This window comes from Hemitrygon akajei, chromosome 1 (genome assembly GCF_048418815.1).
Source record: "Hemitrygon akajei chromosome 1, sHemAka1.3, whole genome shotgun sequence".
Lineage (NCBI taxonomy): Eukaryota > Metazoa > Chordata > Chondrichthyes > Myliobatiformes > Dasyatidae > Hemitrygon > Hemitrygon akajei.
Genome location: NC_133124.1, coordinates 106,749,075 through 106,768,148, shown reverse-complemented (window position 1 = coordinate 106,768,148; position 19,074 = coordinate 106,749,075). Strand labels below are relative to the sequence as shown.

Below are 19,074 nucleotides of genomic sequence, written 5' to 3'. Positions count from 1 at the left end.
ACCTTCGTGGCTTAATCATAATGCAGGCTTTTGATTCAAGAGAAATAAAAATTATAGACACCCCAGTATTATAAAACCAAAGTACTTCTTTGGGTGTAATGACTATTACACCATGAGAAATGCTGCAAAAACACAAGTTACTTCTCTAAAATAACAAAGACATTCTGATTGAGTAAATCATGACATCTTGTGAGGATCTCAGAACAAGGGAGCATATAAAACTTGGAACTAGGCCAATGTGGAGTGCAACCCAGAGGCACTTGTGGAAACTAAGCATAACAGAAATCAAGAGTCAGCTTGTGGATTCTGGGCACTTAGATCTATCAACTTTTTTTTGTTAGTTAAGGACAACAAACTAAATGAAACAAAACTGCATGAAAGCAGTTGATGGATGAGTCAAACATGATCCAAACGAGGCAGGGAACAGAGCTGATGGGCTGAATGGTGTACAGATGTGTATTTCTAGTTGAAATTTCTGTATGGTTTCCAGATTCGGAACGATAGGACACACTATTGACTGATACACCAGCAGATGATTTAAAAGAATGTCAGGGGCAAATTTTTTACTCAGAGAGTGGTAAGTGCGTGGAATGGGCTGCCGCCAACGGTGGTGGAGGCGGATATGATAGGGTCTCTTAAGAGACTTTTAGATAGGTACATAGAGCTTAGAAAACTAGAAGGCTATAGGTAAGCCTAGTAATTTCTAAGGTAGGGACATGTTCAGCACAACTTTGTGAGCTGAAGGACCTGTAACTGTGCTGTAGGTTTTCTATGTTTCTATGAAATGCTTTTACTTTTGACAACGTTGTCACTGAAGACATACGCTGCACAATCTAAATGAAGCTCTTGCACCTCCATTTGATCTTTTAGGTTACTGGACTCAGTGTCACTGATGGCATGGATCAATTGATCATCTTCCACACAAAGACAAATGACGACCTGGTTGTTTGCCTACAAGGGGAGTTGAATAGGATTGGAGAAGTTGTTGGGGTCCTGGCAAATCACTTTAACAAGTAAGTGATACATTGTGATGGAAATAAAAACAGGTATGCCATTATGCGGCTGTTGGCTGACCATGAAAATACAGGCCTATAATGTGTAGATATTGCATGTGTTCAGGAACAGGTCACATGTCTTAAAATTTATAGTTTTGTGGCAACAATTTGTTGTTTTCCAGAGCAATAATTCTTCTGGACCATGGCTGAGATTTGATTATCTTGTTGCATGAGTTTGGTGTCAGGATTTTAACCATCTTTCATTTCCTAGCAGTTGGCCATCAGACGTGAAAAAAAGAGTGATATTTCTGTAGTGTAAAAACTATTTGGAGGTCAGTGTTAATTGGCATTAAATATAGAACACAGAACATAGAATGGTACTACGACGTACAGGCCTTTCGCACTTGTGCTAACATTGTAACCTGCTCTAACATCAATCTTACCCTTCCCTCCTACAAAGCCCTCCACTTTTCTTTCTTCCATCCATGTTCCTAAGAGTCTCGTAAATATAGAACATAGAAAATTAATTTGACAAAATCAGCGAACACTAAAATATCTTCTAGTAAATGCAATGGCCACAGTTAGTACAGAAAGCAATCATCCTCAGGTTTGCCAGTTCGTAAACTGGACTTGGCTTGAAGCTGCTGATATAGGGAGAGTAGCGTTGTGTGAGGCTGCAGTCATTTTGGAAGAGCTGGTGATGGTGATTGGGTTTCTGCAATAGTGGTGACTTGAGATGGTTTAAGACAGTACTGAGTAGGATAGTGTGGCAGGATATGAGTACCAGAAGATATGAATGTGCATCTTTACCAAGATATGAGTGGTTTAAAACATAGAACATAATCTCTTAAATGTTCCTAATACACCTGTCTCTACTACCACCCTGGCACTGCGTTCCACACACCCACAACTCCCTGTGCAAAGTACTTACATCTGATGTCCCCACTATACTTTCCTCCAATCACCTTAAAATTATGCCACCATATATTAGCCATTTTGTCGTGTGAAAATGTCTCTTACTGTTTATGCCCCTTATCATCTTATACAACTATATCAAGGCACCTCTCATCCTTCTTCCCTCTAAAGCAGGGGTTCCCAACCTAGGGCCCACAGACCCCTTGCTTAATGGGGTATTGGTCCATGCATAAAAAAGGTTGTGAGCCCCTGCTGTAAAGAGAAAAACCCCAGCTCACTCAACCTATCCTCGTAAGACATGCTTTCACATCCAGGCAGCAGATTGGTAAATCTTACCTGCATCCTCTTTAAAGCTTCCATATGCTTCCTATAATGAACACAATATACCAAGTGTTTTATAGTGCTGCAATATTACCTCACAGCTTCTGAATTCAATCCCTTGACTAATGAAGACCATACTCTTCTCAACCACTCCATCAAGTTGTGTGGCAATTTTGAGGAATCTAAAGATGTAGATCCCAAGGTACCTGTTCCTCCTCTCTGCTAAGAATCCTGCCATTAACTTTGTACTCTACCTTCAAATTCAACCTTCCAAAGTGAATCACTTCACACTTTTCCACATTGAACCCCACCTGCCACTTCTCAGCCCAGCTCTGCATCCTGTCAATATCCTGTTGTAACAATGGCAACCTTCCACACTATCCACAACAACATCAACCGTTATGTCACCTGCAAAATTACCAACCCATCCTTCCACTTTATCATCCAAATTATTTATAAAAGTCACAAAGAACAGGGGTCCCAGAGCAGATCCCTAGAACACCACTAGTCACAGACATCCGGATGGAATACACTCTATCTATTGCTATCCTCCGGCTTCTGTGGACCAGCCAATTCTGAATGCACACTGTCAAATTTCCCTGGATCCTATGCCTTCTGACTTTCTGTATGAGGTTACACATCCACCATTCTACCTTCATCAATTTGTTTTGTTACATCTTCACAAAGGAATGAAATGGAAGAACCAGGGGATTGGAGAGCCCTGCGAAGAGGGGAGCACAAAAAAGTGATGCAGCCCTGCAAATTTCAACAAAGCTTTCAATATAATTCAGCAGCTTTAAAAATGTTTCTGTAAAGAGGGCTGCCAGCAACTTGGGTGGAGATTTCACTGGTTCCACGTCAACAGGCTCATCAATAAGTAATACACAATAGACAATAGGTGCAGCAGTAGGCCATTCGGCCCTTCAAGCCAGCACCGCCATTCAATGTGATCATGGCTGATCATCCACAATCAGTACCCCATTCCTGCCTTCTCCCCATATCCCTTGACTCCGCTATCTTTAAAAGGTCTATCTAACTCTTTCTTGAAAGCATCCAGAGAATTGGCCTCCACTGCCTTCTGAGGCAGAGCATTCCAAAGATCCACAACTCTCTGGGTGAAAAAGTTTTTCCTCAACTCCATTCTAAATGGCCTACCCCTTATTCTTAAACTGTGGTCTCTGGTTCTGGACTTCCCCGACATCGGGAACATGTTTCCAGCCTCTAGCGTGTCCAATCCCTTAATTATAACCATATAACAATCACAGCACGGAAACAGGCCATTCCGGCCCTCCTAGTCCGTGCCGAACTCTTAATCTCACCTAGTCCCACCTACCCGCACTCAGCCCATAACCCTCCACTCCTTTCCTGTCTATATACCTATCCAATTTTACCTTAAATGACACAACTGAACTGGCCTCTACTACTTCTACAGGAAGCTCATTCCACACAGCTATCACTCTCTGAGTAAAGAAATACCCCCTTGTGTTTCCCTTAAACTTTTGCCCCCTAACTCTCAAATCATGTCCTCTCGTTTGAATCTCCCCTACTCTCAATGGAAACAGCCTATTCACGTCAACTCTATCTATCCCTCTCAACATTTTAAATACCTCGATCAAATCCCCCCTCAACCTTCTACACTCCAATGAATAGAGACCTAACTTGTTCAACCTTTCTCTGTAACTTAAGTGCTGAAACCCAGGTAACATCCTAGTAAATCGTCTCTGCATTCTCTCTATTGATATCTTTCCTATAATTCGGTGACCAGAACTGTACACAATATTCCAAATTTGGCCTTACCAATGCCTTGTACAATTTTAACATTACATCCCAACTTCTGTACTCAATGCTCTGATTTATAAAGGCCAGCGTTCCAAAAGCCTTCTTCACCACCCTATCTACATGAGACTCCACCTTCAGGGAACTATGCACTGTTATTCCTAGATCTCCCTGTTCCACTGCATTCCTCAATGCCCTGTATGTTCTATTTGGATTATTCCTGCCAAAATGTAGAACCTCACACTTCTCAGCATTAAACTCCATCTGCCAACGTTCAGCCCATTCTTCTAACCGGCATAAATCTCCCTGCAAGCTTTGAAAACCCACCTCATTATCCACAACACCTCCTACCTTAGTATCATCGGCATACTTACTAATCCAATTTACCACCCCATCATCCAGATCATTTATGTATATTACAAACAACATTGGGGCCAAAACAGATCCCTGAGGCACCCCGCTAGTCACCGGCCTCCATCCCGATAAATCCCGATTATCTTATATGTTTCAATTTTAATAAAGTAAAAATAAAGTAAAATTAAAAGATACATGCTGTAGATAATATGTTGCTTCTCTATGCCTGGGCAGGAAGAGAACAATATTAAGGACTATGCTGATGGGATATCTGCATCTATCCCAGGTCTGATTTCCAATGGAGCAAGCTAGAGCAAAGCTTGTGTGGAATTCATGCAGCAGCTGATCTGAAGCTCTTTATTTCTAGCACCAGATGCAGACTGCACAGAGAATGTTCTGTTCCCTGTTACTGACAACTTTTAAAAGGACAAAATTAGCTTTCACTAACACCCTGTTGACACCAATTACTTGATGTGTGGCTGCTTTATCTGCTTGGGAGGTTCCTATAATAAGATGACAGTTGCCTGCTATTTGTTCTAATCTCACAAACAAAGCTTAGAAGTAGGTTTAATGACTGACTGAAAAAAGTAATCAGGAACACAACACTCTTTAAAGTACATCATCTCTGTCTCCATGGTAAAAGCTGGGGCACTTGTCTAGTGTTTTCACACTACATTAATGTTCTGTTTGTCGGGATGGGGGTTGGTGGAGAAATTAGCTCCATAAGCTTTCATTTTCAATCATTTTTCTTTACTGTCTAATGAGAATCCATATCCTTGTGAAATACCTCTTGCTTTTGTGGCGTGGTGTTGACCACAGCTGACCCTGGTTGGTTCGGATTGGCAACAACATCTCCACAACTACCTCAGCACAGCTGCACCGCAAGTCTGTGTGCTTAGCCCCCTGCTCTACTCGCTTCACACTGATGGCTGTAAGGCTAAGTACAGCCCTAATGCCTGCCCTGAAGAAGTTTAAGACTTCTCTTCGGGAATTCAGTGAGACCTTCTCTCGCTGCTGTGATCTCTGCTGCCCACCAGCTCTTCGACCAGGTCCTCACCCAGTCTCATTACCCTATCACATGGCTTCCAGCTCCGTTTTCAGGCCTCACTGAGGATCCCAGGTACCTGTGTTTGATTGACTGCTTCTTCAGCCACTTCGCCTTCCAGTTTCTACATGCCACAGGTCTGTACCTCATTCTCCTCTGTCTACCATGGACCTCTCCAACATTTCATTTTCTGCTGGATCAACACCTTCATCCACAAGTTCTTCACCTTCCTCGTGTCCATAAAGGATTGGAAGATCGCCTGTCTCAAGACCATGGAACCTGTCATCTCCAATTCCAGTTCCATCCCTGGATGCCTTCAAATCACAAATATTCCAGCCTCCAGCTCCAGCTCCAACCTAGACTTCGGCCACCTCCACTGTCCACATACCTCGACTCCTTTCTACCCCCTTTGGTCCAGGCCCTTTCCACCTACATCTGCAACACTCTGCATCTCCTCAGTAACTTCCAATTCCCTGGCCCTGACAGCCTCATTTCCACCATGGCTGTCCTGTCCCTGTACAGTTCTATCCCCCATTGAGAAGGCTGTAAAGCTCTCTGTTTCTTTCTGGACAAAAGACCCAGCCAGTTCCCCTCCATCACCAACCTCTTCCATCTGGCAGAACTGCTCCTCACCATCAACAATTTCTCCTTCGGCTCCTCCCTCTTTCTCCAAACTCAAGGGGTATCCATGGACACCTGCATGGGTGCCAGCTACTGTATGCCAACCTTTTCATTGGCCATGTGGAATAGTCCATATTCCAAACATTCCCTAGTAATGCTGGCCAACTCTTCCTGCCCTATATTGACAAATGTGTTGCTGCTGCCTCATGTACCCATGAGGTATTTGCTTCGTGCTTGTCAATTTAATCAATTTTGCCTCCAACTTCCATCCTGCCCTTAAATTCACTTGGTCAATTTCTGACTCCTCTCTCCCCTTTCTTGATCTCTTTGACTTCACCTCTAGAGACAAGCTGTCTACCAATATCTTCAATAACCCTCTGATTCCCACAGCTATCTTGACTATACCTCTTTCCAACCTGTCTCTTGTAAAAAGACTACTCCCTTTTCTCAGTCCCTTCGTCTCCTCCACATCTGTTCCCTGGATGAGGATTTCCTTTCCTGGACATTGGAGATGTCCTCCTTCAAAGAGTGGGGTTTCCCTTTTTCCACAATTGATGCCTCCCTCATCCATATCTCCTCCATTTCCCAGAAGTACACACTCACCCCATCTTCCCATTGCCTTACAGGGACAGAGTTCCTCTTGTCCTCACCTACCGCCCCATGAGCCTCTGCATCCAGCACATCATTCTCTGCAACTTCTACCATCTTCAACGGTATTCCACCATCCCACATACCTTTACATCTCCCCCCACTCTCCGCTTTCTGCAGGGACCATTCACTCCATGATTCTCTTGTCCTTCTGTCCCTTCCCACTACTGGCACATATTCCTGCAAGGGACAGAAATGCTGTACCTGTCCATTCAACCCTTCCCACACTTCCATTCAGGATCACAAACAGTCCTTCCACGTGAGACAACGCTTCACCTGGGAATCTGTTGAAGTCATTTATTGTATCTGGTGCTTCCGATGAGGCCTCCTCTACATTGGTGTGACCCAACGTAAACTGGGAGATCTCTTTGTCAAGTGCCTCGGCTCCATCCGCAAAATGCAGAATCTCCCAGTGGCCAACCATTTTAATTCCTATAGATGCACAGAGGAGAGTGTCCTGCATCACAGTCTGGTAGGAAAACAACAGCAGAAGTGCCTACAAGAAGTGGTGGGTACAGCCCAGTCCATCAGAGGAAAGGCCCTACCCCCATCGAGCACATCTAAAAGAATGCTGGCGTCAGAAAACAGCGTCCATCATCAAGGGATCCTACCATCCAGACCATGCTCTCTTTTCACTGCTGCCATCAAGAAAGGGGCACAGGGGACTTAGGTCGCTGACACAGGTTCAGAAACAATTATTACCCTTCAACCATCAGGCTCCTGAACCAGCATGGATAACTTCATTCATCTCAACCCTGAGCTGGTTCTGTGGCCATCTTCATGGACCCTACAGCTCATGTTCACAGAATTATTTATTACTATTATTATTAATATTGAATTTGCACAGTTTTTCTTCTTCTGCACATTGGTTGTTTGTCAGTCTTTGTGTGTAATTTGTCATTGATTCGATTGCATTTCTGTGTTCTACTGTGAACGTTTTCAAGAAAATCACTCTTGGTGTAGTATATGGTGACATATACGTACTTTGATAATACATTTACTTTGAACTTTGATTATACATTGACGACTTCCCTGCAAAGATCCAATTACCTAACCAGCTGGGCCAGCCCTTATTCAACTGGCAGCAGTCCCATCTCTGGATCAAAAGGTTATGGGTGCAATTCTCATTCCAGTAAGCTGAGAATACAGATAAGCAGATATAGGTATAAAAGGGGAAAAAAAACCAGGAAATTCCTGTCGGTGCACTGACCAATATTTATTCTTTATCCATCAGAGTTATAAAGAGAATCAGGACATTTGACTCACCGAGTCTATGCTAACCATTATCTGCCATTTACATTAGTTCTTCATTAATCTAGTTTTTCTTCTAGTTAATGTAGAAAACTGAAATGCCTTAGGAAAGTATATTAAAACTGCATATTAAAACTACAATAAAAATCTGCCATCAGGATGTGACAGTACATAAAACTATTGTGTGTCTGACCTCAACCTATATTTTTTTCAAATTAACCTCCCACATGACTTGCAGATCAATAGTTAAATCAGGTGGAAGATAAAATTGTTTAGGCAGTACTTTAACAGCTCAATAAAGCCTTGCTGAAGGCTGGCATGAGCAGATGTACTCAGACGGTGATGTCAGTCTGCTTGTCTCCTCAGGCAAGATATCTCTAATTATTGGAAATCATCTTACTTCTCCAGAGATGCAAGTGGTCATTATGTTTCCAGCAGTTTCTATTTGATGTACCCTTGATTTTGAGGGAGCTCCTCCAGTTATTCACTCATTGTGGCAGAGTGAGCTACAAACTCTGAGGATATTATGAGTTGTTAACTGTGGTTAATCCCAATACAAGGAGGTTTTCTCGTCTCCAATCACTCTGCCCGAGCTTTCGTTCCATCGCTCCCTTGATGCTATACTATCATGGTTTCAGAAGAAGTGCTTCCTAACAATTACAAAACTGTTCCATTAATTTATTTGGTTTTATTCAACATGAATTCACTAATGCTGCTGTGCACACTGGTTAATGTGGGAGTTCTCCTGTTTCTTTCAACTACGGACAGGAATTCCTATTACATTGATCGCATTCCACTCAATGATATCCAGGAGATCAATCTCCATTTCTTAGAGTGTTGGTAACCTCTTTTCTTCATTCCCGTTCACTCTTTGTAAAACTTATGTAAGTCCAATAATGATGGTGATGTCATAAGGAACATAAGGACATAAGAAATAGGAGCCCGAGTAGGCCATCCGGCCCATCGAGCCTGCCCCGCCATTCAATAAGATCATGTTTGATCTGGCCATGCCTTTTCCCCATAACCCTTAATTCCCCTACTGTGCAAAAGAGAGTCAAAAATATTAGAGACAAGAGAGAAGAAGAATTTAGTACTGTTCATCGGTGTCTGTGTCAGAAATGTTTGTTAATTTTAAACAATGATCTAAAATGTTGCCTTGAATTTAAAGCTCAGTTGCCTTCCTTGAGTCTTCCCCATTTAACAGCCATGGGTTTGTGTTTGTGCCTTGGTCAGGGACATTGAAATAGTCTAATCATTGTCCTTGAGTAATCCCATTTTTGAACAGCCAGAGGATATGCGGTGTAAATAGTTTTTCTCTCTCGGAATCAAACTCTGACAAGTGACAGATGGCTTGCTTTGAGGTCTAATTCTATTCTTCCCCCCTCCCTCCCCTATAGCTCTGGGAATAAAGGACATGACCAGCACCATCTGTTAGAGACAGCTGTCAGCACGCGTCTGGCTGGCTTCTAAGAGGCCATGGGAGGGATATGAGAGTGCCTGCCACCTGCTGGCAGTATTGTGGCACAGGGCAACCCATGCACCACAGCATATTGAATGGGGACCTACTTCACACAGATCGTTGGGGGTTGAAGCTGTGAGCAGAGGTGAGAAGGGCAGGCAGTTGAATAATCTTTACAACAAGAGGCAACAAAGTGGCAGATGGAATACTGTGTAGGGAAGTGTATGGTCATGCACTTTGGTAGAAGGAATAAAGGCTTAGGCACTTTTCTAAATGGAGTGAATTCAAAAATAAGAGGTGCAAAGGGTCTGGGAAGTCCGAGAGCAGGGTTCACTAAAGGTTAACTTGCAGATTTAGTTGGTAGTAAGGAAGGCAAATGCCAAGTTAGCATTAATTTCCAGAGGACTAGAATAGAAAAGCAAAGACTTAGTGCTGAAGCTTTATAAAGCATTGGTCAGACTGCATTTGGAGTATTGGGAATAGTTTTGGGTCTATATCTAAGAAAGGATGTGCTGGCATAGGAGAGGGCCTGAGGAGATTAATAAGAAAGATCTTGGGAACGAAAGGGTTAACGTATGAGGCGTTTGAGGCTCTGGGCCTGTACTCACTGGTGTTAGGAAGAATGAGAGGGGGATCTCATTGAAACCTAGATAATACTGAAAGCCTAGACAGAGTGAGTTCCTTAAGGTTGATATAGTCGGGAGTGGCAGTAGGGATAAGCTCCTATTAAATGCTCCCAAGGGCATGCATCTCAAGCAGCCTCTAACAACCAAGTCTAGCTCCTGGTCTTCACGTGTGGCTTTCTTCTAAGCCTGGCAGAGCCATTACTACTGACAGGTAAAGGGGTCAGAAGCGGGTTACTGGTGCCTTAAAGTCACTCTCTTCGGGCAGTTGGGGCTCGTCAGCTGTGGTTGGCAGCTCATCGAGCAGAAGGAGAACTCTGATCTCAGACCTCTGCTGCCTTGTGTCTATACCCTGGGGGAGGCTTCAGGTAGTAAAACCCGAGGAAAAATCCGGAGATGGGTTCCCTATGTTAGTGATGGTGCTGATGCTGAACTGTATTGGTCTCTGCCATTCCTTTAGATTTATCAGCTGCACAGAGAGGGGGTCCTGATATGTGGGCAACAGCTTGCTCACCATATCATACTGCGCTGGCTTGCGTTTCACAAAAAAAGCTGGGACGCAACATCTGTGGTTGACTCCAAACAATGGAGGGCTTCAAGATAGTGTGAACACGGAGAGGACATTTCCTGTAGTGGTGGGGGAGGCTTGGACAGCCTCAGGATACAAGGACAGAGATGAAGAGGAATTCCCTTAGCCAGAGGGTGGTGAATCTCTGCAATTCATTGCCACAGATGGCTCTGGAGACCAAGTCAATGAGTACATTTAAAGTGAAGTTTGATAGGTTCTTGATTAGTTGGGGAATTAAAGGTTATGGGGAGAAGGCAGGAGAATGGGTTGAGAGAGAAAATAAATCAGCCCTATTGAATTATGGAGCAGGCTCGATGGGCTAAATGGCCTAATTCTGCTCCTATGTCTTATCGTCTTATGGTCTAATGACCAAGCAGTTAAGTGACAACAAGCATGAGATCACTATTGGCTAACGTGGGTTGTCAGGCAAATGTGTTTTCTGTGAAAACCCAATTTCAGAAACTCAGAACAGAAGTACGTGCTTGAAAAGTAGCCTGTGCTGAACATGGTTAATCTCAGTCAGTCTGCTGGCTTTGGGCATTCACACTTCTCTCAGCGGACTGATTTTTAATTGATAGATTGCGTGGGTTTGTAAAGTGGGGGTGGTGGATATGATGAAACATCAAGTCACCAGAAAGGCAGCGGCAATCCGACATTTGCAAGTCAGTACAAGCTTTAATATGCCACTGGGCCAGATGGGACAACATGAAGATAGGCCCTTAGGTTTCCTGTGCTTTGCACACCCCGCTAATGAAAGCCAAGTGAGACTGTAGTGCCTTTTGAGAAGGCTCAGGAGCTGTCAGAGAATCAAGGAAGAGTGCATCCTTACATTACTTTCCTGAATGGCTTTATCAAGGCCATTCATGGAAAGACTTATCCTGTAACTTTAATATAGACTATAGAACAGTACAGCATAGTATGAACCCTTCAGCCATGCTGTTGTATCGATCTTTTAACCTACTCATCAGTCAATCTAACATTTCCCTCCTGTGTGGGCCATAACTTTCCAGTGTTCTTCCATCCACATGCCTATCTAAGAGCATCTTAAACATCTCTAATGTATCAGCCTTTACCACCGTTCAAAGTACTTACCACTCTGAGTAAAATGCCTACCTCTGGTATCTCTGTGAACTTTCCTCCACTCATCTTAAGCCGATTTCCTCCGGTGTTAATCATCATCATCTGGGGAAAAAGACACTGGCTGTCCGCTCTGCCTATGCCACTTACAATCTTATACAGTTTTATCTAGTTGCTTCTCATTCTCCTTCACTCCAAAGAGAAAAAATCCAAACTTGCTCAACCTTTCCTCCTAAGGCATGCTCTCTAATCAGGCAGCATTCTGGAAAAGGTTTACATTTGGTTTGTAAACCTTGGGATCCACGAGGGATCTGCAGCTTGGAGAGGTGAACTATATCTTGATGCCAGCTCTGCTGTTCCTACTGGATTTAATAAGTCATGATGAGTTTGGAAAGCTAAGTACAGAAATATTCTCGTTAGCTACTCTAGGTGAAGGGGCACAGATCTCCTCAGATAATTAAGCGGTCCACTCCCAAACACGGCAATGCCAAGTCACTATCCAGGCCTGGGCTGATAGGAGACAAGTAATATTTGCACCACACAGGTTCCAGATAATGAAGAAATCCACCAGTGAAAATTCACCCATCATCCCCTGACATTCAATGGCACTGCCATCACAGAACCTACCATTATTAATACCCTGGGTATTACAGAGACACCACATACACTAATACACTATGTAAGATGGAAGGTCAAAGGCTAGTTATCCTGTGGCAAGTAACTCAATAAATTATAACTCTCAAAGTTATGATGCCTGTCCAGCATCTACAAGGCTCAAGTGTGATGGAATACTCTCCGCCTGCCTGTATGAGTGCAGTTTCACCAACGCTCAAAAGCTCAACATCACAAAAGACGTAGCAGACCACTTGAAAGGTGTTGATAGGTCATCCACAACCACTCACTCACTCCAGCACTGACACACTGTAGTGGCCGATTCTTGCAGTGCTTCTACAGGGCGCAACAACTTGCAAAGACCCCTTAGATGGCACCTTCAAATCCCATTTCTTCTACCAGCTGGACAAGGACAGCAAAGGCATTGGAACGCTATAATCTGGAGGATGCTCTCCAAGCTGCCCACCCTCCTGATTTGGAAATATATTGCTGTTCCTTCACTGATACTGGTTCAAAATCCTAGAGCTGTCTTAATCTGCCGCAGAACTGGGGGCAGACCACACTTCGTGTTCTGCAGCAGATCAAGAGGGGAGTTCACTGTCACCTTCTCAAGGGAGTTCAGTACTGGCTGAGCTCGCATAATCCTCGTCCCTTAAATGAATATATATGTAAAACAGAAGCTGCAGGTGGACGTGAGGGAAAACCTTTTCCTGCGGGTTGGTGTAATCTGGCACTCAAATCCCATAAAGTAGTGGAAGCAGAGCGAACAATTTCAAAAGGGCACTGTTCAGACACATGGGGGAAAATAATGTGCGTATTTCTGATTGAGGTGTTGCAGAATGGAGCTGGCTAGATTGCTCCTTTTGTAAAGTAATGACTCAACAATACGATGAGGACTAAAGTAAAGGAGACGGAACATTGGAATTTCGGGCTCTAGCTGATATCCCTCAGGATAAGTGCAAGGTCCTACTGACAGCACACAGTCTACTCTGTGGCAAACCAGCCTTTATGGGACTTCTGCACCTACAGTTAGGCTTAACAGCAGCTACTTGGAGACAAAGGACATTCATTTAATAATGTACTGTCCTAGCCCCCACTGCAAATTCTTCCTTATTTGCGATGCCTTTGACCCTAGGTGAAAACTCTGCTCTCTAAAAAAAGTGTGAATATCAGAGCTGAAGTGAGGATTCCTTGAGTATTGCGAAGGTGTACCACAGAGAGAGGGACCTCATGAGGTCTTATTTTCATTAAGCTGAAACATCTCCTGCTAGAGAAATAATGACAGGAACTAAATCTGTGGAAATAATGATGCTTTAAGTTATAATAATGATGCATTAAGGTTTTGCTTTCAGCTGAATTTAACTTAATCTGAATGAGCAGCAATAGAGAGAGAGCAGAAGAGACTCACCAGGATGTTGCCTGGAATGGACAGCTGTACATAGTTATCAAGAGAGAATGGATAGGTGGAGTTTATTCTCACTGGAACATGGGAGGCTGAGGGAGTGACCTTACAGATGTTTATAAACTCATGAGGGCACAGATAGAATAAATAGTTGGATCTTTTTACCAAGTGCAGGGGAGTCCAGGATGAGCCAGTACAGGTTTAAAGTGAGAGGAATGACATTTATAGATTTGAGGGGTAAGGTTTTCAAGAAATTAGCTGCTGGAGAATGCAGATAGTTTTTACATTTAAAATTATTTGGACAGATACTGAATAGGAAAAGGCTATTGGGATATAAGGCAAATGTTGGTAAATGGGATTAGGGTACATAGGTATCATGATCGGCATTGATAAGGTGGTCAAAGGTTTCCATTTCTGTACTGTACACTCTGTGGCCACTTTATTAGCTACCTCCTCTACTTAGTAAAGTGGCAACAGAGGTGCATATCACTGTTGTAACATGTGGTTATTTGAGTTACTGTCACTTGACAGGGCATTCAGTTATCGACAATCTCTTGTTAATAAGCTACTTTTGCCCACAGAACTGCTGCTCAGTTTATGTTTTTATTTTTCACACCATTCTCTGTAAACTCTAGAGATTGTTGTGCGTGAAACTCCTAGGAGATCAGACGTTTCTGAGAGACTCATAGAATCCTATCTGTCATCAACAACCATTCCACAGCCAAAGTCACTTAGATCACATTTTTACTCCATTCTGATGTTTGGTCTGAACAACAACTGAACCTCTTGACCAGGTCTGCATGCTTTTATGCATTGAGTTGCTGCCACATGATTGGTGGATTAGATATTTGCTTTATCGAGCTGTGTCAAGATGTACGTAATAAAGTGGCCACTGACTGTATGTTTCTCCAATTCTATGAGTGTGAGGTGACATACTCACCAGGTTGATCAAAGTCCCTATTTCACCAACTTACTTAGCTCCTGCAGGTGTTAACCTTGAGATTCCAGGAGGGCCACCTACAGTTTATGATGGCATTCTGTGTTCTTATCCTTTGTGAGGAGCACGGACTCCACACACCCCAATAATCTTTTCACACTTTAGAACTTTTTAGAATACTTTTTAGAATGCGCATCACTCAATATTTGAGCATTAACAGCTCTCCAAAAGCAGTGAAGTTTAAAAATTTTGCACCTGCTGAGGAATAGGAGACTCAGAGTACAAATGTGAATATGCAGTTTATAAACAGGATTAGAGCACTCAGTCTCTAGAACTACTCCATCATTCCTCAAGGTCATGCTGAAATATTTGTAACCAGGGAAGAATAGGAAACAATGTCTCCCAAGTCCCTTTACAGCATCCTGCTTTACATCCACAGTCCTTTTAGTTTTTGTCCTCCCAATTCAGAAACCACTGTATTGAATACTTGCAATATTTCATTAAATGCAGACTTTCAATTGAATTTATCTACTGTTGTCAGGCTACAAAGAGTATGTTTCTGTTGTAGCATGGTTAAAAAGCCCAAGACATGGCACACACTTGATATTTTCAATAGAATACTGAGTGCTCCACTTGTACAGACAAGGACAAAAGAATCCCAGGAGTCATCAGGAATATTTTAACTTTTAAGGTGGCTATGAGAAAATCTTTGAATCATCTGTCCACATGGTAGTCTCTTCCCATGACAACGCTCTTACAATTGTTTAACACCATTGAATGTATACTCAGTGACCACTCTATTAGATACAGGAGTGGAATCCAGTGAGACCTTCTGTTGCTATAGCCCATGTTCAAGGTTTGATATGTTGTCTCTTATTAACAAGGTATTTTGTCCACAGAACTGTCATTCACTGGATTTTTTAAATTTTTCACACCATTCTCTATAAAGTCTAGAGCAGGGATTCCTAACTTTTTTATGCCATGGATCCATTCCATTAAGCAAGGGGAATGTGAACCTCAGTTTGGGAACCACTGCTCTAGAGATCGTTATGCATGAAAACCCCAGGAGATAGGCAGTTTCTGAGATACTTAAACCTCCCATCTTGCATCAACAATTATGCCACAGTAAAAGTCACTTACATCACATTTCTTCCCCATTCTGATGATTGCTCAATCATGGATGCTAGCCTCCTTAGCATCAAAGAGGCAATGGCCCAAGAAAGTAGCATCCATCATCAAGGACCCCCATCGCGCAGAACATGCCCTCTTCTCATTACTGTCATCGAGGAGGAAGTACAGGAACCTGAAGGCACACAGCCAGCATCATAGGAGGAGCCTCTTCCCCAGTGCCATCAGATTTCTGAATGGACAATGAACCCATAGTAATTTATAGTTTTTATTTTGTATTATAATGTACTGTTGCCAAGAAACAACATATTTCGCAACTTATGCCAGTGATATTAAACCTGATTCTGATTCTGGTCTGAACAACTGAACCTCTTGACCATATCTGCATGTTTTTATACATTGACTTGCTGCAATATGATTGCCTGAGTAGATATTTGCATTAACAGGCAGGTGTACAGGTATACCTAATAAAGTGGCCACTGAATGTAATAAATCCAAGCAAGTTCCTCTAAGCAGCAACATAATAGTAAAATAGATAATTAGTATATTTGTGGCATTGGCTGAGGACTACATTTTGACTGAGATGCTGTTGGATTTTAAGGCAACACCAGTGAATCTGCAGATGCCGGAGATAAATAAAAACACAAAATGCTGGCAGAACTCAGCAGGCCAGGCAGCATCTATGGGAGGAGGTAGTGACGATGTTTCGAGCCGAAACCCTTCATCAGGAGGGTTGGATTTTGTTCTTTTTTTATAAAGTATGTGGAACATGAAATAAAAACATAAATTATGACACTCTAGGTCAGACAGTACCTGTGCGGGGAAAATAGTGCAGAATCCTTCATCAAAGCTTGCAAATCTGACATGGCACACGTGGCCTTGCCTTAACAGCTACCCAAAAAGACTCAACTTCCAACAGTGGAGAACCTCCTCAGAACTGTATCAGACTGGAATCCACATCTAAATTGTTTTGAGAGTAGAACGTAAATCCAGGACATTTTATCCTGGAGTACTGTCCCCTTTATCATGATTCATAACTCACACCAGTTTCCAACGCACAGGTGACCTATGATTACATCATGATTGCTGAGACCCTAAGCAGACAGTTGGAAAGTTGATGACAGTCTCTCAACCTGTCTGTGCTTGTTTATAATGCCTTTGTTCAGTAATAAAAACTCCTGAAGTGAAATCACATCTCCATCAGAAGGCAGGGGGAATGACAGATGAAGACTTTTGGGCAAATGTTGTGCTCACGGTGATTTATACTCAAAGCAGAATGCGGTGCTTTAAGGGGCAGAACATTGTCGTCAGAACGCTGGTATGCTGCTGACTGGTCGTAATTGCACCTGAAGCTGACAGGGTTCCAAGTATTTCAGATAAATGAAATTTCATGTTTCTCCAGCTGCAGGCAACATTGAAAGCTGAATGAGATAATTTAGCCCATCATATTGTTACGGGTGAGAGAACCAAAATCACTCACTAACCCACCATCAGTTTCAGTCCCAACATTCTGGACATTGAATTTAACCTGCCACCCCCTTAGACTAGTGAATATGGTACTTTAGAAGATTTTAATTAGCCTGCTCTCAAGTAACACACACAAAATGCTGGAGGAACTCAGCAGGCCAGGCAGTATCTATGGAAAAGAGTAAACAGTCCACAACACTCACAAAATGCTGGTGGAACGCAGCAGGCCAGACAGCATCTATAGGGAGAAGCACTGTCGACATTTCGGGCTGAGGCCCTTCATCAGGACTGGAAAAAAAAGATGAGGTCAGAGTAAGAAGGTGGGGGGCAGGGAGGAAGAAATGCAAACCACATTCATCCTATAAAAAAACTCTGGGATCTTTAACATTTCATTCAAATCCTTATTGCTCTTCCAAACACCAGTGAGCACTGTAATGTGTTAGCCTTCAAATTGAGGGTTTTAATTTCTAATTATTCTCTGAACTGCCTCCTATACATTAATATCCTTCCTTAAATAATCAGACCAATAATGTAGATGTGCTTCAGACGTGGTCTCTCCAGTCCCCAATATAACTAAAGCCTAAAATGTCTACTATTATATTCAACTCTGCTAGCAATAGAAAATTTGTTGGATTTCCAAATTAGTTACAGTATCTGCATACTAGCCTTTTGAGAACTATGTAATTGGACAACTAAGCAATATCCAGCATTGTTTCTTTGCTTGCCATCCATCATCAGAACCAAGTGAGCAGGACTGTGAATAAAAACACTCTAACATAAAAGCTCTTAAGGCCAGCTAATGTTTGTTTCACTTGCTCTTCACGGTCCTACGGGTTCAGATGTAATTTGTCAGTCCATCTAGGTACAAGTCAAGTGTATGAGATGGCATTCTAGACAAGCCTAAATGTAAGAGTCCCCACTCATTCTTGCTTTAGTAATCAGAACTAACAGGACAAAGAATCATCTCTAAAATAAGAGAGGATAGTTTTTCCTTAGAACTGTGGTGGATTACTGCCATGAATGTAATACTTCCTAATTGGTAGGGGTGGGGGGGGGGGGTTGCTTTTCAAATCACTTCAACAAAATGAGATGTTTTTAAAGACTAGAGATAATTAGCACAAAAGGGAAAATTGCCACACTCAGAAGCCAAATCAATGGCCATTGCATGTTGTTTTGTCGGCTGTTGGATGAGGGAAAAATGTTAAATTAGACAGTAGAAGGAACAAATATAATAACACGCCTAGAAATTTTACACTAGGGGTGTCTATTATCACCTGCAATATTGGGAAACATGGCAGGTAACTTACACATAGCAAAAACTACCACAGTGGAATAATGGTCAGACAAATTACTCGTTTATAATGTTCCTTGTGTGCTGAATATTGACCAGAACAGTAGGTAAATTTTCTCGCACCTCTTTGGATAATGCCAAATGATTTTTCACTCGGAGGGAAAGCGGTTTCTCTATATTACAGCTCAGTGAAAAGTGGTTCTGATGAATGCAGCTCAGAAGTGTTTATTGACAATTTCTGTTCAAGACTCTGGATGTCTTTATTCCCACAGTGATCAGATTCAAATTTAAGTGCTACAGACTAAGTCACAGCTGAAAGCACTTCCCTTTTCGACAGGCATCTTAAGTATGAGATCTCAGCTCAACATCACAGCTAAAGACAGAAGTAGGTATTTATAGTAGGTATCTAGTGATGGAGAAGCCAGCATTTGGCTGGTTAGGTTCCCATCTGGAGAGTCTGTGGCTTGCTTGAATCTGCTTTTCCTTGTTCTTCCTCCATAATATCTGACTTCATTTTATTCTGCTGCCAAGTGGAAGGGAATTGGAGGAGCTCTTGCCTGAAAGAGTCTGGCCCATATTCATAG

At 42.6% G+C, this 19,074-nt stretch overlaps 1 protein-coding gene across 1 annotated transcript in view; it reads left to right on the top strand.

The window, feature by feature from the left end:
- The window catches only part of LOC140729394 (unconventional myosin-Id-like), a 113,331-nt gene that overhangs the window by 75,833 nt on the left and 18,424 nt on the right, over nt 1–19,074 (top strand). Inside the window, exon 21 of the mRNA XM_073049080.1 lies at nt 871–1,013. Coding sequence (XP_072905181.1) covers nt 871–1,013 — 143 coding nt within the window. The remainder of the gene's footprint in view (nt 1–870; nt 1,014–19,074) is intronic.